This window comes from Engraulis encrasicolus, chromosome 4, assembly GCF_034702125.1.
Source record: "Engraulis encrasicolus isolate BLACKSEA-1 chromosome 4, IST_EnEncr_1.0, whole genome shotgun sequence".
In the NCBI taxonomy this organism is placed as follows: Eukaryota; Metazoa; Chordata; class Actinopteri; order Clupeiformes; family Engraulidae; genus Engraulis; species Engraulis encrasicolus.
The window spans coordinates 23,524,715-23,551,216 of NC_085860.1; the positions used below are offsets into that span (position 1 = coordinate 23,524,715).

Here is a 26,502-nt window from a genome sequence, read left to right on the forward strand (position 1 = left end):
TGGATAAAAAAAATCTTCCATTGTAACAAATGCGTTTCAGACCCCTAAACAGGATATTTTTTTCTCCTGCTATTTTTTTCTCCTGCACCTGGATTTTTAAATATCTGCTACGTGGAAACGGAAGGCCAAAACCAATGCAAAACCAATACAAGCAGGAGAAAAAAATATCCACATGTAAAAATATCCAGCTACGTGGAAACGGCACCTGAGAAACAAAGCCTGGTTGAGTAGCAGCTGCAGGAATCTGAAACTGATTGCACTAAAGGGTGTGTGTGTATTGAGACAGGCCACACTTGGCCTGAGAACGAGTGACTGGAAGCGTGAAAAGAAAAGTAATGCTCCTAATATCCTAATGTCAACCCGTTTTAACTGGGATAAAGAGACCATGTCCCATTGAAGGGGAAAAGTAACTCTTGTCCATTCTCTTTTATTGAGGTTAAGTTGCTGCTTGATTTGAAAGTGCAGATGCTTCATCTGAGAGGCACGATAACACTACAAATATCTCCATTAACTCTTTTCACCAGATGCTAGAATTCCGAATGTGACTTTTGAATGACTCTGGCTCTTATATTGTAAACTAGATAAAGAACACACAGTATACACACCAAAAATGAAGTCTCTCGCAATATTCCACCAAGCTACTGTAGATTGTGATGCATGAGTTTGTACATAGCCAGGCATCTCCTCTAGAGCCATGCAGTTCCCCGACGCTGTCGTCTGCCCAAATGAAAAGCTTTGTAAGACCTGGCACAAACTGTTCATTTACCAAGCCGCTCTGTTCTAGCAATTAATTCCCCAAGGGTGACTGGCTCTGTCTCTCTCAGTCTCTTCTCTGGGCCCCCTTTTCTCTCTATGTACAGTACAGTAGCTTGTTCCTAAATGATTTCTGGTCTTGAAGAGGCTCGCTATTAATAGGGTGAACTATGCCAGGAAAGAAGCTCTTTACTCTTTACTCTTTACCGTGTGATGTTGTTCAAAGAAACAAACGACTTTTACACTCTACAACAAGAAGAGAATGGTTTACCAGAACAGTACAAAAAATAGTCTGTGAGCGTTTGAGTGTCCGATGAGTGGTGATTTGTTGTGTGTAAATTCTTCTCGTGACTTGGGTAAAGTCCAACTGAGGAAAAAAAGTGTCCGTCCTTCATGTGTTTAGTTTGCTGTATTTTTTTTACGGCTGCCACACCTTGAGCACATAATCTGACCCAAGACATGGCCAACCACCTTTAATGGGATTACTGGATTCTGGCGGACACTCTAGGCTACAATCAATACCTTCTCTGATAATCCAGTTATGCTCTTGTCATTATGTGGGGGAACAAACTGTCTACCTGTCAACAACTGTTTCTGATGGGTTTGTGTGTGTGTGTGTGTGTGTGGGGGGGGGGGGGTTCACTTCAGTTGACGTACGTGTGTAAAGAAGCGGGAAAGATAAATGGAGCCTGAGAGTGAATATGATTTCATTTCATTCCACATCCTTTTGGATTTTGCCCTTGCTAATAATAATAACTGCTTTTTGGTGATGCTGAAGAGTTACAAAACAAAGTCACAGACGGCTCATGGCCCTCACATGGAGTTACCCTGACTTCTGAGATGGGGTTGGAGACACTAATCAATCAGATAGATATAGCCCTATGAAGGCCATCAATAAGTATATCGACTAAATGACAATATTACAATATACTGGATGAAGGCAATATACTGGTCTTGGTTGTATGTATTTCTTACTGAATTTGCAGTAATGTATTCTCTGTTCAAATATAAATAAACTTGTCTCTAGAATATTGCTTATGTCTCTACTGTATTTGTTGCTGCTGTTGCTGCTGATGTCAGCAAACTGGTTCCCAGTTTTGTTTTCTTCATACCAAATTAAATAGTGATTTGATTTGAGCTAACAAGCAATGACGCACGTAACACAGTAACTTGCTGCGAAAATAAAATGTGTATGAATAATAATAATAAAAAAAATACATTAAAATAAACCTTGCTATGGACACGTTTTAGTTTTGATTACTGTGCTCACAAAGTTTTACACTGTCCATGTGCCGCTGAACTTGCACCTACCGCCCGTTTGCACAGCAGGGGGTGCATTTGCACCGGTTGTAGTTCAGTGTGCGACCGCGCGAGCAACACTTGGCTGACTAGACGCACGGGGAGGGACTCGAGACAGGACAGGTAAATAAGCGGTCGATGATGAAAGTGACTCGGAAAAGTCCCGTTGTGACTTTGAACCTAAATTAGCGTCCACAGGTGTAGCCTGGCCAGACATTCAAAATTAACTGCGGGTGACCGGAATAGAGCTATCGTTTCCTAAGCGCTGGTAAACTATTGAAGATAACGGCGCGTGCAAGGAAGGAACGTGACTCGCGCCGGATAATCTTCTCCCATGGGATAGTCGGCTTTTTTCTCGCATTTGTTGGCTTCGTAGTATGAGGATATCCCACTCCTCACACTTGGACGGAATTCTTTCCACATTGGAACGACAACACAATAGGCCTACAACATGAGCGACTTCAGGCGAACGGCATTCAGGAGGAAAAACAACTCGTTTATGGGCTCATCGGAGGAGCAACCTGGAGAATGTGAAGGTGAGTAGCCTAAACTCTACCTCTAGTCTAGCGCAACTAGGATGCAGACAGACTGACTGACAGGTGGGTGTGTAGGCCTAGTAGGCTACGTGCTTGGTCCCATTAGAGGCGAAAAAAGTTATGCATTCAATTTTGGATAAGCTTATCTGTCCGCGGACCTGTCAAAGGAGGGCTCCCACACAGCAAAAGTACACCGTAATGGATCCGCCCCGGAGTCCACCATCCGGAGGCCATCCTCCGGAACGGATCCGGTAAACGGGGCCGTATCGGCGTCCACTTGCACGCCGCCTATCATCCGACGCGGAGGCGTGGTGCGGAGTCAAAAGGGACCCGTTTGTCACCCGCAACGGGTCCGCGTGCAGAAGCGTACCTCCGCAGTGAGCCCGGTTCGGAGGCGCGACATCCGATGCGGACTCATTACGTGTCCACTTATTGCATCCGTCACGGTTCCACTACTTTTTATCAGTTACGGACCCATTCCGGACTCATAGATGTTCCGGGCCGGGACCATTTTGGATCCGTGCTCATAAAGTTACTTTCTTATTATGCTATAATCCCAATAAACGAACACTAAACCAGTTAACCGTTACAAACAGCATTTAGATTTAATTCTACAGATAACACAGACCTGGCCTAGACACCGTTTAAATAAGATCCCGAAAAAAACACAACCTGACGAAGAACTTCACTCATCATGATTTTTTATTTATCTTGACATTATTTTTCTGTCTCACTGTCATGTTGAACAATCGCGTGTCGTGGCTGCCTTCTCTTCCTTCCCTCATCAGTCGACGGGGAAACATCACATCAGCGCTCCGATCTGAAAAGGCAACACAGAGCTAAACTTAGAGCTTTCATTTACATTTCGTAAGATGACAATCAGACATTGCATTGCATATGGAATGGCCAACGCTCTTTCACATCTCTATCCCGTGACAGTAATGATGTTGAATATTATAAGATGTACAATGTCCTACTTACTCTTGGTCGTAAAAGCCGGGAGGCAGGCGGGCATCACTGTAGCAGGGTGGATTACAGCCGGCTAGCCCTGTCCGACCCAGAGGTATTTCCACCTGTTTACTGTTGCACAAGATTAAGAACAAATTCAGATATTTGTAGCCCAACCACGGACATCTGTATCAAACTATGAGCCCAGCTACTTCATTCATTCACCAATGATGGACAGCATATGGGACGAGGGCGCAGTTCATGGCCATCCATTAATTGCTAATAAATAATTAGCCTGGATTTCGTTAACGTGAGGAAAACATGATGCCACCGCTTTAGGATTTGTGCCGTTAAAAACACAGTTGGTGCCAAACCTGTTGAGAGCATCACCAATCCGTGTAAATTCAGACCAATATAGCCGTTTCATAAGAGTATTTGAACACTTAGACCTACGTTTAACTTTACAAAAGTTTGCTTCAGTCAACCGGTTTGCTAGTAGCTGGCTAGCAAGCTAACGTAAACAAGGCTGTTAAAATGGGCACAATGTAGATAATTTTTATTCAACTGCACTTCCTCCATGTATCGGATGGCATCATATTTTAACAGCATTTAGGAAATACTACAATAGCCAATGTAGTTCTCCATGTCTTTGAATGAATGAACTAGTAGCTGTCTCGTTTTGAAAACAACTAGGGTTAACATACACTTTTTAAAGTCATAAAACAAAATCCTACGAAATATCAATAAGCATTGATAGTATAAAAGCTTCAGATATACTTTTTGTACCTTTGTGTATCACCTAATATAAATAAATCAATACTTACTGGAGAGCGCTGTTCGGTCGTGTCTGCCCCAACAAAAACTGTACCAACGTCCGTTAGATTTTACAGCGCGTCCGCGTTTGTGAATCAGATATGGATGCGATTATGGTCCGCGTTTTGACAGTAGAATTTGGGGCGGCGCACGGTGGCGACCCTGATCCACCAAGTGGAACCCAAAGGAATGTGACAGTGACACGGATGTGGTGACTTGAACGCGGCTCCGCATCGGAGTCCTCTGCTGTGTGGGCTGTCATGTAAACAAGCGAACTGAGTGACTGCAGTGGCTGTGTTAGAATGCTACGAGTCAAGTGGCAAGTTCCTCTACTAGTCTAAAGTCTGCCATTGAAGGGTTGTTCAAGGTGCGTAATTGTTATTAGGTAGGCCTAAATGTGGGAAGACCCACCACTGTCAATCTGTTGGCTATAGAATTGGTATGAAATCGCCCTAGGCTCTGTTTCTTGGAAGCGCGCGACTTGGAATGCTGGGTTTTTAGATGACGGAGTCCATGAACAGACGTGTCTGAACTGGCCATTGTGAAATCTCAGCAACCTTGTCTTCAAAACAGGGAATTAACCTACTCCACGTTATGATCCACTGAGCATATTGCTCAAATGTGGAATACATCCTTCATGACCCCAAAAGTAATTGCTTTTGACTTTCGTCACATAAGTAGTGATGAGCATATTAACGCACGGCACATTGCATTTTACTTTTAGAACTAATACGGTTTACTTAGTGGAAGCAGATTTTTTTTTTTTTTTAAATCCATTTCATGATTAATATTTTCTCACTTCTTTCTAGTGTGGAATGAGGAAATACAATGATTGATTTGTACAACTGACCTGTGCCCTCCTTTTATGAGCTATCATATTTAGGCCTATGCATGCCATGTTCTGTTCAAAAGTTGACAACCACCATTTCAGTCTCTCTTACCATGCTTCCACTGGCCACCATGTGCTTTGCTTTTGTCACAACACTCAGCTCTACCCTGATCTGTGGCTGTGGAGAGATTGGCCCAGGGCTCTGGAAATGAAATGGTCTGTGTTGAATTCGAATCCAGGTCCCTGCTGGTCCTTCCATGTAGTCATAGCAGGAGTGCCTTCACTCTAGAACAGGAGTCGGCTATTACTTTGTATTTTGGCCCAAGGGCCACATTAGGTTTAGAATTTTGAACGAAGGGTCAGATGTTGCTGACAACTTGTCTGTGTCAATAATAAGAAATGGTTTATGCTAACATAACTTGTCAGCTATGCCATTTCTGAAAAAAATTTAATGAAATGTATTAAGATGTACATGGGCCTAGCCTATGTGCTTGGTTAATCTTGAATAGGCAAGACTTTTAGGTAGCCATTTTACGAATGTTGAGTGACCGTGTAAATTTGTATTTAAAGGTTGTCTTTCTTACAGTAAAGGCTCTGTGGGCCGCATTAAATGGTTCAGCGTGCCACATGTGCCCCCCGGGCCCGAGTTTGCCCACCTCTGCTCTAGAGCTATCCAATGCAGATAGTTGCCACATCTTTCAGAATACATGTGTGGTTTGAATGAGTAGTCCTCATGTCACTTGCCACACTCTATTGTTACACACCTGCTTACTAATGAGACTTCAATCTCCACCAATGAATTTCCCAGATGTGTGTTGCCTGACTCATTCATTCATCCTGTTGTCAGCAGGGGTAAAACGAGGTAGCTATGGTTAAGGGCATAATGGTTTAGAGACCTGACGCGATGTTGTTTTTGTCCGATGGAGAGGACAAAGAGGCAGATGTTGGGGTTCATGGCAGGTGCTTTCCTGTTTAAAAATAGGCATTCAGTCAGTCTGGTAAAATAACGTCCAGGTTGATCCCCTGCTTAATCTGCTGTGTCCTAAACTGACTATTTGGAGGGGGGGGGGGAAAAGCACCCTAAATCTGATTCCACTAAAGCCCAAGTGTTATTAAACACCTTCTTACTACTGTTTATGTACTTAACATGCTTTTGTATGATTAGCCTAATTAAATAGGTTATAACTACATTATTACACCACTGCTATTACTGCTACTGCAGTACTAGTAGCACTGAAAACAAAATATTGCTACTACTAATACAAGGAGCCTACTGACCACATTGCTTTTATCATCATTGATGTTGTAGTCACAATGTAGTGCAATGTAGTGGATTCTACAATGAAGTGGATTCTACTGTGTGCCCTTGCTCAGGGTCACCAGATTGGGCAGTTTCCCGCCCAAATGGGCTGCTAGGATAAGAGTCTGTGGGTAAAACAAAATTGTGAAAAGGGTTTTTTTCCCTGCAGATACATGGTCATAGAAATGAATAGAATTTAGTTCAAATTGGGCAGGATTTTGTTCTTCCATGAGGGTATTGAGCATTTTTTGGGGGTTGGAAATGATCAGTCTCATCTGGCAACCCTGCCCTTGCTGCTACACAGGTCCAGCATCAGTCTGAGAATAATAATATTGGTGTTCTTTCTCTCTCACACGCGCTCTCTTTCAGTTTCTCACTCTCTCGCCTCGTTAAAATAGATGTGTGCACATCCTTACTCGTCACTCGTGCTGTGGCTACTTTGAAACAGCATTCACACTTGGTTGCCGTACACTACCTTTACCATATTTGCATGCATATTTAAATGAATGGTATGGGATGTTAGCAACTTAAAAACAAACAAGAATGAAAGTTACTCAGAGCAGAGTTCCTGTACACATTGCACAACCAGGGTCCAGGTGCTGGTGATGTGCAGTCATAGTTATCAAAGAAAAAGGGGGTATCACTGCTGACTGGTCTTCTTTACTGAACGTTAATTAGGTGAACAACCCATTTCACTGTCCCTTAATGAGGTTCACTACCTCATGCGAAACGTGTTGTTCACCTAATAAACTTTATGCAAATAAAACCAGTGTACTGTGATTTACCACCATTTTCCAAGAATGATAGGTACTTTGCATTGTCATGGATGTCATTGTTGACATCCAAAACATGAAGCCAACAGATAAACCCAAACACTTCACTTTGAAGAGAATGTTTTGTGTGTGTGTGTGTGTGTGTGTGTGTGTGTGTGTGTGTGTGTGTGTGTGTGTGTGTGTGTGTGTGTGTGTGTGTGTGTGTGTGTGTGTGTTCATTAGCATGTAATAGATCTTTGTTGTGGGTACGGTAGGCTACAGTGAGCTGACACCTGGCAGACAGGGAGCACAACAATACCTTTGTCTTGACAGCAGGCGCACACACACACACACACACACACACACACACACACACACACACACACACACACACACACACACACACACACACACACACACCCTGCACAACCAGTGGCCGCAAACACACACACACACACACACACACACACACACACACACACACACACACACACACACAGAGGGGGGGGGGGGAGAATTTATGCTGAATGATAAAACAAAGGAAGTCACATAAACACACATGAAATATTAACCATACATTTGTCTTTTTAGGGTAGCCACGTACAGTACACACACACACACACACACACACACACACACACACACACACACACACACACACACACACACACACACACACACACACACACACACACGTCAAAGACACACTCAGACACACACAGACTGGGGCTTATTATGCACAGACACAAAAGCTACTTATTAAGTCACTGATAAGTTACTTATTGCTTGAACACTGAGGGCCATGCATGCACCAGCACATGCACATATGGGGTTAGAAACTGAGAACTCTTAATCCCCAGACTAAAATCAAGACACAGTCTAGGGTTTGGTTCTGATACACACAAGGCCTCTTTACTACACTGCTGTCTCTAGACCACCAACTGTGTGTGGGCTTGGCTGCTCAAAGGCTGAACTACTTTGGCTATTTATGTCCATATGCACGTGAAGTCTGTTGGTGCATAGTGCATATTTTTATTTTTGTCTTTATGAATTACCGGTATTAGGCTACTGCACAATGCTGCTATGCTTCATAAAAATGTATTTGAAGACATACAACTTTCACATGCATGGTTTCGTTTTAGTAACTGCATAGTCAGCCAGCATGGAAGTATGGCACGCTCAAGGAAAATCTTGATCTTCTATCTTCACAGCTACGTAGCCTATATTCATTTTAAATACCGTCAGCTTTAGTCATAATGCTGACTAGAAAGAGGCACCAGCAAACGTGATCTGGGCTTTGCGTTACTGTAAATGTATAGGCCCTTCACCATGTAATGCAATTCCATTTTCAATTTCAATTCAAATATAGCCGATTTTATTGTAAAATATTGATTTGACAACCACAACGAAAATAAATAAGCTTAGAATACATTTATTAAGTAGCCTACTCATTCAAATAAAGTGACCAACTCATGAACCGGTTATATTGTTGGAAAGCAAGGCATGGCAAACAAACAGGACTTTCTGTGGAACCATGAGCACCCACGGGCAAAAACAAAAGTCGGCGCCTATGACCGGTACTATTTGCATGTGCTTGGCTGCAACATTTATTTGAAAATGTAAGGGTATTCGTGCACTCGTGTGTGACTGCACCTTCCATTTTGGTATACTGTATCGTTGGTACTGTTGGTATGTTTTGTTGTGTGTGTGCGCACGTGTGCTCGTGTGTGTTTCCTCTCCGCAGAGTGTCGCTTGGCTGATAGGTTTCTGTGTGTGTGTGTGTGCGTGCGTACGTGTGAGCGTGCGTGCGTGCGTGCATGTGTGTGTGTGTGTGTGTGTGTTCTCTCTCCACACACTGTCACTTGTCAGAGTCAGAGTCAGAGTCAGAGTGTTGCTTGGCGGATACATTTATTTGAAATTTTGAAAGTATTGGTGCACATGGGCTTGTGCGTGTATTTCCACTGTGGTATATCTTGTATTGTTGGTGTGTTTTGTTGTTTGTGTGTGTGCGTGCATGCATGTGTGCCCGCGTGCGTGTATGCTTGTGTGTGTGTGTTTCCTCTCCGCACAGTGTCACTTGTCAGTATAAGGTCTTCTTGGGTTCCGCACAACGAGACGAGAGGCCTTTTCCCTGTTGCTGCCACAATGGGCCTGATTGTGCTCCTACACACAAGGGGGAAGAAGCAGTGCATCTTGGGAGAGCAGAGCAGGGCAGAGCAGAAGCAGGGCAGCATGAATAAGCATTTCTGCTTCTCTCCAGCATGGGCTGCTGCTGCTGCTGTTGTTGTTTGTTATTTGTGTTGTTGTTGACGTCATCTTTTGTTGTCGTCATGCTTTTTTCCGAGCCTTGCACTATGCTGACCCCCTCGTCATGTGACATGTCTTACTACACACAGCTCTCCACAGCTGGCCAGTAACAAGCAGAGCTTTCAATGAAATAAAATACGAAAACCTCCCGGTCAATTGGTCCAATCAGAATCATTTGGTCCAATCGGAATGGAAGGAATGGCCAACTCGGACACATAAAGTCTCTTGTCATTTTACCCATGATGCCAGGCTTTGCCATAGCACCGAACCAGAGAGTACGAGGGGGGAGCCCGCAGGCTGGCTCAACGGTGGGGTCAGGCAGAGACTAGGGCTGCTGTTTTGTGTTATGGTCTCACAGTGTAAAGGGATCAATGGGTGACCAGACAGAGAGCAGAGGAGGGCAGAGTCTGAAGTGGAAACTTACTTTTAAATGGATGTAGGCCTGATGTGGCCCGGAAAGGACCGGATCTGCACCGCATTTGGCCCGGAGAAACTAGACCTGATTTGGACTGCATTTGGCAGAGAGTCACTCCAAGCAATTGTGCCGCAGTTAACTCTGGCGCTCTGCTACCTGGAAGAGCTTGCTTTATCGACTTTGCGGTCAGAAGTTATAGTGTGTGTGTGTGTATGTTCTGAGAGACAGAGAGAGAGAGAGAGAAATATAGAGGGAGAGTGAGTGAAAGAGAGAGAGGGGAGATGAGTGAGTGAGTGAGTTAGTGAGAGAGAGAGAGAGAGAGAGAGAGAGAGAGAGAGAGAGAGAGAGAGAGTGAGTGAGAGTGAGAGTGAGAGGGAGCATGTGAGTCTGCTGCTCTCATCCCGAGACTGAAAATCGCTGAGCTGGGAGGCATCAGCTGGACCCCGTGATGTTGCTGCTGTTGCAGTGCAGGCTGGGAGATGAGATGAGATGAGATGAGATGCCTACTGTCTGTCTGAGTGAGCTGGACTGAGGCAGCACTGTGTACTGTGTACTGGTGGTGCACTGAGGAATGGACCAACTCTGGATCATGGAGACACAACTCGAAGGTTGGTGATATGAGAGAGAGAGAGAGAGAGAGAGAGAGAGAGAGAGAGAGAGAGAGAGAGAGAGAGAGAGAGAGAGAGAGAGAGAGAGAGAGCAGTGCAATTGCAAGCAATACTTTGTTTGTTCATTTTAATGATTATTATTTTGAATATGCACTTAACTCATTGGCTGCCTTGGCCGTCGAATGACGTCATTTCAAATAGTGACGCCCCCTACCTTCGACGTCGTTCGCCGACAATTGCGTTTTTTTTACAGCCAGGCCTCGAGGACGGTCTGACCTATCTTCTGTATGAATTTCAAGCCTCAAGGCATTTTCTAACTGTTCCTGTAGGTGGCAGAAGTGTCCTTAGGAACAGTCAAGGCAGGGCTTTAGCTCAGAGCAAGATGAAATGTCAAGACAAAAACACCCCTTTTTTACTATTATAATATAATCTCAAAAGTAGCATAGCAAAATCATTTTTGAAAGTAAAGCACCTGTGACAGTAGTCTACTTTCTTGCCCTCTGATTTTAACACAGGTAGGCTACTGATTTTAGTGTCAGAGCCTGGCCAAAAAAAAACCTTCCTCTCATGACCAAAATACAATCCCCTGTTGCTATCTAGCTAGAAGGCATTGTAGCTAACTTGCCCAAAATACACCATGAGATGATCTGTGTGACAACCTTTCATTTTGGATAATGTGATCAGCCTACACAACATCAGGATGTTGCTTACAAAATATCATCTAACAGGAGAATGCACGGGACTAGTGGTGATGTGTCCCAACTGAGGTAACTTGGGTATAAAGTTTGCTACGCTAGCTAGCTAGCTAGCACGAAATCGCTAACAACTTACAACTAAGCCTAAATAAAGGAGCCTTGGTAAGTCAACTATTTTTTACTCAATCCACAGTTATTTTTATGGATCTGTATAGTATGATCAGCTTACTGTATCATCAAAAAAGACAGGGGGGTTGCAGATTCTTGGAACAGAGTAGCCTTTGTGTCTGGTCAGATGCATTCAGCTCACATTAGAAAGCATTGCACTTAGCCTCAGACCAGCTAGCATTCACCACTCCAATCGGCTTGTGAAATGTTGGATGTGTGATCAGTACTTTATCAAAAGAAAATTCATTGAACAATATATGACAAGATCACTATAGCAGAACCATGATGACAGTAATCATCAATCTGCAAATTGTCCGCTCTGCCAAAGAAGCTGCAGTAAGCTACGCTAAGCGGTGCTGCCTGCCTACCTGCCTCCCTCCCCACAAGACACAACACGGTACTATTTCTGGAGGAAATAAACCAGCTGTGATTCGTTCTCCAACGAGGGGAGAGAGAGAGGGAGAGGGAGAGGGAGAGGTAGGGAGTTACCGGAGTTAGGGGCAACTGCTGTCATGATCCATGCTGCGCGCCAGCAACTAAACCAAAACACCCTTGTTTTCGAGTCCCCCCGTTATATTTCAGTATATTAGGTTGAAAAGGTCATACAAATGATCTTTTTGTTCAGGCTACAGATGACAGAAGACTGTGTAATAGCAGCTGATAGGTTTGGAGTTGTTAGGACGATGCCATTACGGGCAAAAACGTTTGCAGTTATAGTTCTACTTCAAATGGCGTTTTCTCAGCTTTTTGGCTAGAAAGCAGCATTTTGGCGAATTCCACTTAATTTCAACAGATGATTATGAAAAAACGGAAAGGGGTAGAGAGACACCGTTTTTTCTGATGACAGATGAGCGTCTAATCTGTGTTTTGATAGGTATGGTGTTGACATAGACACAGAACTCAATTTTCTGTGAGCCTCCAAAAAACACCCAAAATGCTGAAAAATGGCTGGCACTCCGAGGTACTCTTTTATGAAAATGGCTGGCAGCCAATGAGTTAATACAAATGTACCTCTTCAGCTAATGCTTTGGCAATACAAAATGTATTTTGTCATGCCAATAAAGCTCTAATGAATTCAATTGAATCGAGAGAGAGAGAGAGAGAGAGAGAGAGAGAGAGAGAGAGAGAGAGAGAGAGAGAGAGAGAGAGAGAGTGTCCCATGCTGACCTTATGTCTCCTTTGTGTGCTGGGGTCGTGGAGAGATGACACAGCCTCACTGGGTCACTGGAGGGTCGTTTGTGTGTGGGGGGATCCCGAGTGGCTTGTGTTTGTTTCTGTGGACTGGATGAATGTAATGGGGTCGTGTGTCACTGGGAGGCAGTGATTGGCTGACTGGAGGGGGACTTGTGGAGCAGAGAGGCTGCGTGATTGGTTGAGGGCGTATGTATCCCCTTGACAGGTCTCCTGTGTAATCACATGGGTGTCGGCACGTCAGTGCACAGGATGTGGATTATCTGCCAGTGCATTCCTCTTTCTCTCTCTCTCTCTCTCTCTCTCTCTCTCTCTCTCTCTCTCTCTCTCTCTCTCTCTCTCTCTCTTATATATACACACAGTTTACTTTTATGTCATGCCTTTCCTCTGCTCCATCATGCCTTTTTTCTGTCCATCTCATAAACTCTCTCCTACATTCTCCGTCCTCAGATGGTTCCTCTTTTTCATGTTGTTCTTTTCGGTGTTCTCTGTTTTATCGCACACATTATACAAACTCCCCAGCTATCGTGTTTGCGCTGTATGTTTGTCTTTCCTTTGATATCATAGGGATCTCAATTACTATACACACAAATTACACACACGCATACAGTACATTACACAGACACAGACCGACACACACACACACACACACACACACATACTCACACTCACGAACACACCCTTAATCACCATTAGTTACAGTACACTTGTCAGTCCCCAAGAACTTTTGTTTGGTGGAACTTGTGATAGATAAGGGTCTGCCTGAACTGTACTGTGCAGCGCTGTAGAGAGAGCAAGCCAGTACCTGCCTTTTGCAAATCCACAGGAACCCCATGCAGCTGCAAGCTTTGTGCCTTAAAGCCTGCCGGGAACAGCATGTGGCTATGCAAACCTTACGCAATGCACAGGCCTCTGCTACATTACATTAATCTTCTCCTGCCACTGAGCAGTTATATAGGCTTTCTGTTTTTGTCAGATTATCTTGTTGGTATGGGGTAACGTGTGTGTGTGTGTGTGTGTGTGTGTGTGTGTGTGTGTGTGTGTGTGTGTGTGTGTGTGTGTGTGTGTGTGTGTGTGTGTGTGTGTGTGTTTGTACATGCATGCTTATATGTTTTCAGGTTTTTCATAGAGTTTAAACTTCAAGCTGAAGAGTTTGTTTTAGGCCTTTGAAAGGTTAGTGGTATGTTGCACTTTGATCCACAAGGGGGTGGTGTTCCACAGCAAAAGCTGCAGTTACGACACGATGACAATGACCAGCATGTTTTTCAGGGATTGTGAAGAAAGCGAATACCTGCTTTTATTTCTTGACTTTGAGGGGATAACAAATCAATGTGGTTAAACAACTAACCATTTATGTATGAAGCTATCCCTGTATTCAGTAACCAATGTGATGTGTCAAATCTCAAAAGACTGGATGGCCATTTAAGCATTTGCTGTACATACTACCACTCTTACATTTTGAATAAGGGAGTAGTGAGAATATCATAGAAAACTATCAAGACACAGTAGCCCTGCTCCCCAAGACCCAAAAATAGCAGGGTTGGGTGGTACCAACAATGTAATTACTGCAGTGAAAGGGCAGTCAACCAGTGCTCTCCCCCATCCTCCTCCACGGCTCTCCCCCATCCTCATCCACGGGTCACCACTTTTGTAGCCCAAAGGTTGCCGGTTCGACTCCCGACCCGTCAGGTTGGTGGGGGAAGTAATCAACCAGTGCTCTCCCCCATCCTCCTCCATGACTGAGGTACCCTGAGCATGGTACCGTCCCGCCGCATTGCTCCCTAGGGGCGCCATTGAGGGCTGCCCCCTTGCACGGGTGAGGCATAAATGCAATTTCATTGTGTGCAGTGTTCACTTGTATGATGTGGAGTGCTGTGTCACAATGACAATGGGAGTTGGAGTTTCCCAGTGGGCTTTTACTTTTCACTTTCACTTTCACTAAAAAGGTAGTGAGAGATAGGTCTAACACCCCCAACTCTGTAGCCCCTTACCAGACACCGTCCCACCACTGGGGCATTGTAATATTAACTGAAAAAAGCGTAACTACCATCGTACTGCACCACTATGACAGTGCACAGGGCCTTTAGTAATACATTACGACTTTCTGGTAACAGCTAATTTATAACAGGAGTTGTGTATTAAGGGGTTTTTAAGATGGTAATCTATATTCTAAACTCTCTGCTATCATTTGACATAGGCATGGTACACACATATCCACCATCTCTCCCAATTGTCGATACCTGCTGTATGGTAAGTGACTGACCCAGCGTGAGCACTGGGAAGAGGAGAAGCTTGTTGTGACTCCTGGACTGTGGACTGTACTGTACTGTGTGTGTTTAATGACCTGAGATATGAGCTGTGTCCTGTAATTGTCTGTCCCTGTGCCATTACGGTCATGAAAGGGTAATGTCACAAAGGACAAAGAAGTGTTTTATTCCGAGGACCAGCGGTGATGAGATGAGATGGCAAATGAAGCATAGCTAATCTCACCGCATGGCACTTTATGACAGCGGTATGAAGGTTAATGTTGACTGCCAAAAACCTCAACCATGGTGATTACGGTACGTGTATATTGGTAGCACTCAAGCTTGATATTAATATAACGATGCGATTATGAAAGTGTGTTTTACTGTAGCAGTGAGCCGTGCAGTGCTGAGCAACTGCAGCGTGAGAGATGGAGTTTGCAGATGGTGTTGAACTGGTACTGTCAATATTCACATTTCTCATTAAAAACCTGCTGAACATGAGGAGGAGCAATTAACCCAACCTAGTAGATCAGATACGTAAGATTAGTAAATTAATTCAGAAGTGAGATGAGAGAGGGGGGGGTGGACAGACAGACACTGAGGGAGTGAGTTCATCTCAGGGTTTTCACTCTCAGCTCATCATAGGGCACCACATACAGTGCCCTCCATAATTATTGGCACCCCTGGTTGAGATGTGTTTTTTAGCTTCCAATTATTTTATTTTTTTTCTAAATAATATGGGACCTTAATGGAAAAAAAGAGAAAAATCCAACCTTCAATACAAGTGCATTTATTCAGTGGGGAAAAAATCCCACATAAAGAAATAATTATTTGACATCAAATAATGTGTGTCACAATTATTAGCACCCCTGGTGTTAATATTTTGTACAACCCCCTTTTGCCAACAAAACAGCACCTAATCTTCTCCTATAATGTTTCACAAGATGGGAAAAGACAGAAAGAGGGATCTTCAGCCATTCCTCTTTGCAGAATCTCTCTAAATCATCCAGAGACCTGGGTCCTCTCCTCTGTACTCTCCTCTTCAGCTCACCCCACAGGTTCTCAATAGCCTTGGTCTCATTAGCCGCGCTTCAGCGGCCCGGGGCCGCCCGGGGCTCAGGAGAGTGGCCGGCTCGGAGCTGCCGGCCCCGGGCCATTTTTTGCCTGATCGGACTCATAGCCGACCCCAGGCACATTCAGGTACACGCCTTGTTTGTGAAACGTCAGTCGGGCACAGCCCACTTTCGCCCCAAATCACAGAAGGACAACAACAGAACAACGACAAAGAAGGAGAAGAAAATTGAGCAAACTCTGCTGGAGCAGGTCGCCGTTTGGCTCGTAGCCTACGGACAAAGACGACAAGAACTGCAAAGAAAATGGCTTGCCTTTCAAGAACAGTTTTATTACATGGCAAAGTTGTCGATTCAGAAGCTGTATGGGACGCAGCGCATGTTAAGAAGACAAAGACGCATGAAAATACGAGCAGCTCGACAACTGAGAGTGAACAGAAGGAGACGTGCGAACATGCCCAGTTAATCCCCCCAATAGCGCACAGAAGCATGAGCCCCGGACATAGCGAGACATGAATGTGCAGGTAATTGAATAAGTTACCATGTGAAAGGAGTCCAAATCCCGGAGACATAGCACCTTCATCAGTTGCTATAGAAAATTATGAGCCCCGGACATAGCGACACACCCCCTCGTTGCGGCGTGCCACCTGTCTATTCATGGTGAATGTGCAGGTAATTGAATAAGTTACCATGTGAAAAGAGACCAAATCCCGGAGAAATCCCCTTGTTTTTAAAGTTATTTAGCCAACATAACTTTTTTGTTGTTATCAGGGCATCATGGGCACCACTACACTTAAACTTGGGATGTCATAGTCATGTCGGCTTTTTTATGCTTTTAGCCGCCAACTCTTGTGCCATTATCGTGATTTGGCATGCTTTCCACTGGACACCAATAAAAAGTGTCTCACAAATACTCACACATGACATTTATGTCGGCTTATTTAGCTTTTGCGCTATTATCGCCGAAGGTCTGGTAGGCTATTCGCACGTGGGCTATATCGCCCGAGGTTGACCCCGCCTCCGAGCCTCGGCGGTGCTTGCTGGCCCATCGAATTCGACGGGCCAGGGAAAGCGGCCCTTAGCCCCACAACCTGGCCCGGCGGCCATCTTTAGCACCTAGCCCCCTTTTGATGAGATCACCGTCAGCCCCCTTTTGTCCGGGCCAGCCCGGGGCTGGCCCTGCAGTGAGACTAAGGCTAATGGGGTTGAGGTCTGGGGACTGAGATGGCCATGGGAGGAGCTTGATTTTGTGTCTGGTGAACCATTTCTGTGTAGATTTGGCCATATGTTTAGGGTCATTGTCTTGCTGAAAGACCCAGTGACGACCCATCTTCAGCTTTCGGGCAGAGGGCAACAGATTTTGATTTAAAATGTCCTGGTATTTCAAAGCATTCATGATGCCATGCACCCTAACAAGGTTCCCAGGGCCTTTGGAAGCGAAACAGCCCCACAGCATCACTGACCCACCCCCATACTTCACAGTGGGTATGAGGTGCTTTTCAGCATGCGCATCTTTCGTGGCACGCCAGACCCACTTAGAGTGTTTGTTGCCAAAAAGCTCAATCTTGGTCTCATCTGACCAAAGCACGGTCCCAGTTGAGGCCCCAATACCGCTTGGCGAACTCCAGACATTTGCGTTTATGATTGTGAGTGAGGAAAGGTTTTCTCCGTGCATGCCTTCCAAACAGCTTGTTGGTGTGTAGACAGCGCCTGATGGTTGATTTGGAGACTTTGTGACCCCAGGATGCTACCATTTGTTGTAATTCTGTAACAGTGAGCTTTGGAGATCTTTTGATTTCTCTTACCATCCTCCTCACTGTGCGTGGTGGCAAAAGAAACTTGGGTCCTCGTCTAGGCTTGTTTACCACTGTTCCAGTGTTTTGAACTTCTTAATTATTCATCTCACAGTGGATATGGGCAGCTGCAGTTGAGTGGCAATCTTCTTGTAGCCTCTGCCTGACCTGTGAAGGTCGACGCACATCTGCCTCACTTGTATGCTGTGTTCCTTTGTCTTTCCCATGTTTAAGAGTGGATAAGAGAAATGTCCTCGGTGTCACGTCATATTTATACCCCAGGGAAACAGGAAGTGATGAATTACTAATTAAATGTTCCTACATACTCTGGTAAACTTTGTAAACTACTGTAGAAATGACAGAAATGCTTCAATTATATTTATTTCCTGGGAATTGTTAAGGGTGCCAATAATTGTGGAACAGGTGATTTAATGAAAAATAATTATTTTTCAGTCAGGGATTTTTTTTATTTTCTTACAATTCATTTGAGTTGAAGGCTACATTTTCCTACAATTTTCAGTGTGACAGTATTCTTCTGCAATAAACACTGAATTTATTTTAAGGCTTTTAACACATCTCAACCAGGGGTGCCAATAATTATGGAGGGGACTGTATCTACATATCTCAAAGAAGAAGTCTCCACCATTTGTAAGTGATATGGAAACAGTGCACCGTGTGATCTGCTGGGAGGACACACCACAGGTCTCCACTATCACAAAGCTTCTCAGTCACTATTGGTTAGCTTATCTCAGTTGGCCACAAATCCATTTACCTGGCAGTGCACACATCTTCTCTGAGGTCTAGAATGGCGATGATTATAACCAACCAGGGCTCTAAATTAACTTTTATCATCACCAGACAAAACGGCTAGTAAATGTTCATCTTACTACCCAAACACACACTCACTAACGGGTCAAAGTGGCTAGTAAGTTGGTCTTTTCTAGCCTGGACGAATAGCCGACTGTTGACCATGAGCCATGAGGAATCTGTCTCCGTGGACGGTGGGAGATGGTCTGATCTTACGCTATCATTTAAATTAATTGAAGTTCCAAACTCAAATTAAAACCCATATTGTGCTTTATTAGCATGCGTTGTTATAGCGTCGCAAAAGCATACAAATAACAAAACGAAAGTGTGAATATAGTTACCTTAACCAATCAGTAACGGAGCTCGCGGGTGAGTTCTACGTCACCACTCGCAACTGTTTGCTGATTGGCTAAACACTGAGAGAACCCAGCTCGAGGCTTTTGCCAGACGATGTGCGGAGCCAAAATCTTTGGGTGGAGTACATGGATGGCGCCGCCAGGCTAGGTCTTTTCTACCAGCCAAACTGAAATTCCACCAGGCCCAAGCTTACCTTGTTTACAGGCAACACAACATACTAACTTCTCATTAGTTTTCTATTTTCCATGTCCCAAGTCTGCTATTGTGCTTGTTTGATGAATTCCAGGGTATGCACTAGCAGAGAGAGTAGAGAGAGAGAGGTTCCATTGGCCCATTGTTTCCGGGTTCTATTATTGCAAGGGGGAGGGGGGGGAAATCCCCCTTTAGGAAGACCTAGGCAGACCTAAGGACTGTTCTATTCAATGCTAGGATTATGACACGCCCCTTTAGGCAGACCGGAACCTGGTCATGTTAGGTGCCCATAGCAACCTATTACATTGGCATATCTCTATATACTTAAAGAATATCTGACAGTAGTCTGTCTGTGAACACGTACAGAAGGGAAGTAGAGAAGACTTCAGCAGTTGTATAACTGGAGGCCTGCTAACTATTTACGCACCATTTACTGTAAACTTGGCCTACAATGAGGTCCTGCTTGGATGACTTTGTCAACATCTATTCCCACCACTGGCAACAAATGACAGAATTCTCGGGAAGCAACAAAGATAGAGAGAGACTGAGAAGGCCCCTGAAGGACTAGGGGACACAGGATGTCATTGTCATTCCTTCTCTCTCTCTCTCTCTCTCTCTCTCTCTCTCGCTCTCTCTCTCTCACTCACACACAAGCACACACGCTGTTTGCTGGTGTGCCTCTGTGAATGTTATGGTTTGATCTTAGGTGAGGTCATCAAGTGTGTGTGTGTGTGTGTGTGTGTGTGTGTGTGTGTGTGTGTGTGTGTGTGTGTGTGTGCGTGCGTGCGTGCGTGCGTGCGTGCGTGCGTGCGTGCGTGCGTGCGTGCGTGTGCACTGTGTGTGTGCGCACACCTGTGTGTGTGTGTGTGTGTGTGTGTGTGTGTGTGTGTCCACTGGCCTGGACCGCGTTGTGTTTTCCTTTGCTACTCCTCTACTTCCTGTTCTTTGTCTGCAGCTTCCTTTTCGGAGCCGTTGTGTAGGCAGCACATAGGTCACCTCCACAGAGCAGCTCCACAGACTCCCCACAGCACAGTAGGCTCTCATACCAATACAGTCCTAATAGACCCTCAGTTTATGTGCTGCATGTGTTTGGGTGTTTGCAGACATATTTTGACAGGAGCACTTGGGTCACTTGATAACAGTTGATGAATAAACAGATGCAGAAAGGGAGGAGGCAAGATAGATAAGAGAGAGAGAGAGTGATGAGGGTGGGGAGGGAGAGAGGGAGAAAGAGGGAGGGTAGAAGATAGGGAGGGACAAAAGGCTTGCTGGATATTTTTGTCAGCTATTCACTCATAGGAGCCATTGTGTGTACAGTTTCCTCCTCTTTCTCTCTCTCTCTCACTCTCTCTCTCCCACTCTCTCACTTTTCTTTGCTCCTGCTCCCCTCTCTCACTCTCTCTTTCCTCCTTTCTCTCTTTCTCTTTCTGTCAGTGTATCCAGCTCTTCCTCTCTCTTTCCAACTTTCCTTTCCCTCATCCTCTTGCGCTGTGATTTATTATCACCTGTGTATTTATCGGAAGAGACGACCCCCCACCCCCCGCGCCCTGTCCCGGGGGCTGATGGGAAGGATATGGACTGCCTGGGGGGCAGTGGGCACTGGAGGTCGCGTCTTCGCCGCGTGGCTTCGGGTAGGTGGATGGCACCGCACCGGTGGGGCTCCTTGGTCCCATTAGGATTGCTACGCTAGCATTGCAGGAGGGTGGCAGCCAGCGGTGTCAACCTCCTGCACAATTAGAATTACTGTAGCTGCGAATTGATTCAAGCACCACACATATAGTCATAGAGACAGTCACACACACATGCACACACACACGCACGCACGCATGGACGCACACACACACAGTCACAGGTTCACACGCGTACACACACTATGCACACACACACAATCACAGTCACAGACACACACACAAACACAGTCACAGGCATACACACACACACACACATACACGCAGACACATACACACACACACTACCGCTACTTTCCACAGGAAACAGGGACTGTTGAGCCTCATGGATCTGGGCTGAATGAGGTTAGGAGGGTGAGTAATCGCCAAGAGGCGTAAGAGGGGGCACAGGACAGGACAGGACAGGACAGGACAGGACTGGGCAGGACTGGGCAGGACAGGACAGGACTGGGCAGGACAGGACAGGACAGGACAGGACTGGGCAGGACAGGACAGGACAGGACAGGCAGCAGTCCACCTCACTCTGTCTGACAGCTTCACCTGAGTCCCATGGTGAACGCACCTAGGCAGTCTGTAGTAGGGGACCACCACCATAGCCCAGGATGAAGCGACGCCGGAAATACTGGTTCTGGAGGTCCAGAGGTATGGTGTGATATGGCTGTGTGTGTGTGTGTGTGTGTGTGTGTGTGTGTGTGTGTGTGTGTGTGTGTGTGTGTGTGTGTGTGTGTGTGTGTGTGTGTGTGTGTGTGTGTGTGTGTGTGTGTGTGTGTGTGTGTGTGTGTGTGTGGTGATGAGGAACTCTGTTACTGTCTGAGAGAGGAGTGTTGGTGGTTGTGGTTGGGAGGGGGTGGGGTGGGTATGTTGGTATTGTTATGTTAGTTGTAGTGCCGTAAAGTTTCATGGCGTACCAGTGGTCCGTTTATGACTGAGGTTTAGAGATGAGGGAGACTGGTGGTAGATTGAAGTAAAGACTGTGAATGTAAGACTCTAACTGTTTATAAGACACCGTGTCAGTCCGTTTATTGGACTGTCAGTCAATCCGTTGGTCAGTGTATCGGTCCGTCAGTCAGAAACTATTTTGCTTTTGTGGGTGTTATGGGGCACTTGACTGAGGTCTGTTGACCTTTTTCGTCCAAGTTCATATCCTGTAGTTGGCTTTAGTAATACGTAGTTAGCCTGAATATTAAAAGACGAAAAGAAAACGTTCCACTCAGTTTAAGAGTTACAAACTTATGGAAGCGTTACAACAACAATAATTTGTGAGTGATCCCTGGTGGTGACCCATTACGGTAGTAGCCACAACACACATTCCATACAAAAGCGGAAGAGAGTTTGGAAGCTTGGGCGATCTCTTTTTACTACTGTATGATTTCTGACAACGTCCCATGTAAATCTCAAGGCAAAATGGCTGGTGGTGGAATGGGAAGCTAGTGTTATTGGGGTGGGACTGTGGCGGGGGTGAGGTCGCGGTGGCAGCTCTCCCCCTCAAGATTAAGTTTAGATTTTGGTTTGCGGCGGGAGAGCCCTGTGATTTTCTCTTGCCTGTTTGAGTGGATGCCAGTGTGTGTTTTACCACTGGGCTCTGTGGTGTATACGCTGCAGGAACTCCAGTCCAGTCGAGAGCAGGAGAGTGTTGAACATTAGGCATGAGTGGTGCTTAGTGGCCAAGGATAATTTTATGGTTGGAGTATGTGTACTCTGTTTTTTTCCCCTCTTTTTCTTTTTATCTCTGTCCCCCACTCTCTCTCTCTTTCTCTCTCTGTTGGTGTTTTTTAAGGATGATAAAGAAGTAGTTGGCATATAATTCCTGTTTCGGAACTTGTGATAGGATGGAATAAAAATGTGGCTGTGGAATGCATAGCTGAATGAGCCGTATGTATGCTAGAAATGTTTTGTGTGTGTGCGTGTGCGTGTGCATGTGCATGCCTGTACGTGTGTGTGTGTGTGTGTGTGTGTGTGTGTGTGTGTGTGTGTGTGTGTGTGTGTGTGTGTGTGTGTGTGTGTGTGTGTGTGTGTGTGTGTGTGTGTGTGTGTGTGTGTGTGTGTGTGTGTGCGCGCGTGTTTCTGCGTGTGTGTGTGTGTGTCTGTGCTTGATTGATTATAAAATATATTTTACAAAAATATGAACCTCCATGTTTCTGTAAGGCCACTATCTTTTTTTACTCTCATGTTAACTACAGTACAACATACAATGCGTTATGTACGTGTTTGATTGATTTGATTGATGAGATTGATTAGTCTTGGTCATAGTTGATTAGTCCTTTAGTCTATTCATTGATTGGTTGCGGTGGTTTGCTTTTGTCTGAGTGATGAGGAGAATAGAAGGATAGATATGCACGGGCACACGCAGCCATGTGTGCATACATCCAAGCTCCATTTGACCAAGTAAATCACCCAGCTCATCTGTGCTAATCCCACTTCCCACCCCCCAGCCCTATCTTCCTCCCACCCCCAGCCCTATCTGCCTCTCTGTCTGTCGGTGTGCTCTCTCTGCTTCTCTCCCCATTATTTTCAGCTTAAGTGTGCTTTAACCCAACAGCTGGTGGTCAGTCCTCCTGTCTAGTGTTTGACCATCTCAATCTCTCTTCTCTCTCTCTCTCTCTCTCTCTCTCTCTCTCTCTCTCTCTCTCTCTCTCTCTCTCTCTCTCTCTCTCTCTCTCTCTCTTGGTGTGTGAGTGTGTCCCATCCTAACCCATCCTAAATCAATACTCTGCATGTTTGTTCTGAAGCCATTTTAATTGAAGCTTAAGAGGAATGCTCTACTGCTAGGCCTGTCACGATAACAATTTTTGCCAGACGATAACGATAACAAGAAATTATTGCGATAATCGATAATATTGTCTCTCTCGCCATTTTCAAACAATATAATGTGCAATAAAAAACACTGCTATACAAGGTGCGGCCTCCTTCTTGAAACATTGAATGTAACATTTGGCCCAGCAGACTCAGAGGTTTAAATAATTAAGATTGACGCCTGCTCCAAGAAGAAATGTGTCAAACAATATAATGACGTAAAAATGCAATAAAAATGTGACTACACCCCTTCACATTTTTAAAGCATCACGGCGGGGGATATATATATGTTTTTAAATACATCCTCATGGAGCACAATAGGCTCTAAATAGGCTGTTTTGTATTTATTATTAAGGTAAGTTATATAGGCCTAGTCTTTTTTAACATTTAACATTGATTCTTATGAGTTATGAGTCGCCATGTCTCTGTTTTCCCTGTAGCGCGCTCAACCGTTCACATTCTCCTGGTGTGACAGATTTAAATCCACAAATCTTATCTTCATGATTTGCTTGCGGACTGCCTACTCATATTGTTAGGTCTAAATAAACAAGAAATATAGCGAAAATCACAAAAAGAACAGACAACGAACGTCGGGGTAGGAGGCGCATTGAAATAATAGTGGAAACTCGGCGAGGTTTAAAATAACAGCCTCAGAGCAAGTTTTATCGCGATGGCACCACTATTTCATGTTTGCACAAACACGTCTTCGTCGTGGATATTCGGTTGCTGCGCATGTTTCAAAATGAACATTTGCCTCCGTGTTGGAGCTGTTCATTCCCCTCTCTGAGGAACGTTGCAGATGCGCTGACTGAGACTGCAGTAGAATATTGCGCTCCTAGTCTCAAGCGCTGATTCTTTGTCGAGGCTTACAAGCGACGCACGGGAACACCAGCGTTCTATTTCAAAGACGCAAGTAGCCAGATCAATGCACTTTTTTCCAACCAGAACTGCACTGAAACTTAAAATTACACCAACATTTAAGCGTCATTGCGCTGCGTTGGCCTATAACGCGCCATCAGTAGTCTTACGGCTACGGTAGAGAAAGGGAGAGAGGGAAAACAAAACATCACGCAAATAACTTATGGTTACTTATCGGGGCCAGAAAAGTGATCGTTCTTGTAAAAAGTTATCGTCCGATTTATTGACTTATCGTATATCGTGACAGGCTTATCTACTGCACATTTTTTTTACCACCCCCATGGCCACCCCCTGTAGTACACACATGCAGACACACACACACACACACACACACACACACACACACACACACACACACACACACACACACACACACACACACACACACACACCCACACACACGTACACACACACACACACACACACACACACACACACACACACACACACACACACACACACACACACACACACACACACACACACACACACTACACTACACTACACTACACTGCACTGCACTGCACTGCGCTGCACTACAACATATCACTACCAAGCCCTGCCTGTGGTAAACCTCTTAAAGATTAAAAATGTCTATCCCTCCCTCCCTCCTCCCTTGCTCTCTGTGCATGTTACATAATAAAAACAGCCGGCTATAGCTTGTCTGCTGTGATTATACACATGTGATACCAAGAGGTCTGACCACTGCTGGAGGCCCCTTAACCACTGCCACAGCGGATAGAGCATGCCCCCCCTCTCCTGGGTATAACTAAAAAGCGGGACTGCTGTTACAACTGCTACTACCACTACTACTAATAGCCATCAAAGCGGTGTACTTAGGGGGCTCTTGGTATTTTTCCCACAAGTCTACACTTTGTGTGTGTGTGCGTGCGCATGCGTGCGTTTGTGTGGATAAGGCACCACTCCACACAGATACACACACTCGCACACACGCACACACACACACCAAAAGCAGTTTTTTTGAAGCAGGAAAGGGAAGGACTCCTGTTTTGTGGGCTTTGTGCAGATGCATTGTTCAACTATTAGACACACACACGCACACACACACACACACACACACACACACACAGGGCAAGGCAAGGCAAGGCAAGGCAAGTTTATTTGTTCAGCGCAGCGCAATACACAGATGCAGTTCAATGTGCTTCACTCACAAAAAATAAATGTAAAAGAAATTAAGAAAACAAGAAATACATAGACACACGCAAGCACACACGCAAGCACACACACACACACACGCACACACACACACACACACACACACACACACACACACACACACACACACACACACACACACACACACACACACACACATATCACACACACACACACACATATCACACATATCACACTCACACAGGATATCAAACAGAGAGTAAACTTTAACACTTTTTCCCCACTGACAGTTACTGTACTTACACATTGACCCAGTATGGCAGCATATGCTTATCCTGAACCAGGCCCATAAAAGCTGCCAAAGACTGTTCAGCTTCAGGGACACCACCCGTCACAAAATACCTTTCAGCAGAGGCACATCTGGGAGTGCAATGTCTTTTTTGGCCACCAGGTGTCACACGCACAGCTCTTACAAAAAAGACCATGCTGACCATAGTAAATCAATACACACACATTTGGAATGGCTCTGGGTAACTGCACGTTCTGTGACTGTGTGTGTCGTGTTCCTCATAGCTTCCGAGAAACTGACATCTTGTATGGAAGTTATGTGTGTGTGAATATGTCGTGCCGCTAGAACAGCCAGTGCAAAAGTGGAAGCAGTTAATCTGACTCGTAATTAGATTTCAGTCAAACAGACTTTTGAGAGAGCTGCTGCTGCTGTTGCTGCGGCTGGCCTGCTGTTACTGATTGAGTGCTGTGATCGGCTAATGAAATTGCGGAGCTCAATTGGCCTCGCTCGGGGCAATATGCAGGCGGGGTGGTGACAGGAGGACACTGAGCCAGGCACCCCAGCCCCAGAGCCGGGCCACGGATGGCCCAGGTCAGGC

The 26,502-nt window shown here is 45.2% G+C and overlaps 1 protein-coding gene and 1 long non-coding RNA gene across 5 annotated transcripts in view; one reads left to right on the forward strand and one right to left on the reverse strand.

Annotated features, from left to right (window-relative positions):
* The first annotated feature begins 2,172 nt into the window (after positions 1–2,172).
* The window catches only part of fgd4a (FYVE, RhoGEF and PH domain containing 4a), a 109,674-nt gene continuing 85,344 nt past the window's right edge, over positions 2,173–26,502 (forward strand). Inside the window, exon 1 of one of the 4 annotated variants that reach the window (XM_063196912.1) lies at positions 2,173–2,588. In XM_063196912.1, the coding sequence (XP_063052982.1) occupies positions 2,504–2,588 (85 nt within the window). In that variant the 5' untranslated portion in view covers positions 2,173–2,503. Of the gene's footprint in view, positions 2,589–20,324; positions 20,711–20,732; positions 21,410–26,502 lie in introns of those variants that run through there. The other 3 variants (XM_063196916.1, XM_063196914.1, XM_063196917.1) reach the window with 3 other exon arrangements.
* Positions 3,273–4,604, reverse strand: LOC134447458 (uncharacterized). The gene is made up of 3 exons (XR_010034606.1): positions 4,361–4,604; positions 3,570–3,668; positions 3,273–3,408 (listed from the first exon to the last, which is right to left on the reverse strand). It is a non-coding gene; the product is annotated as an uncharacterized LOC134447458 (long non-coding RNA).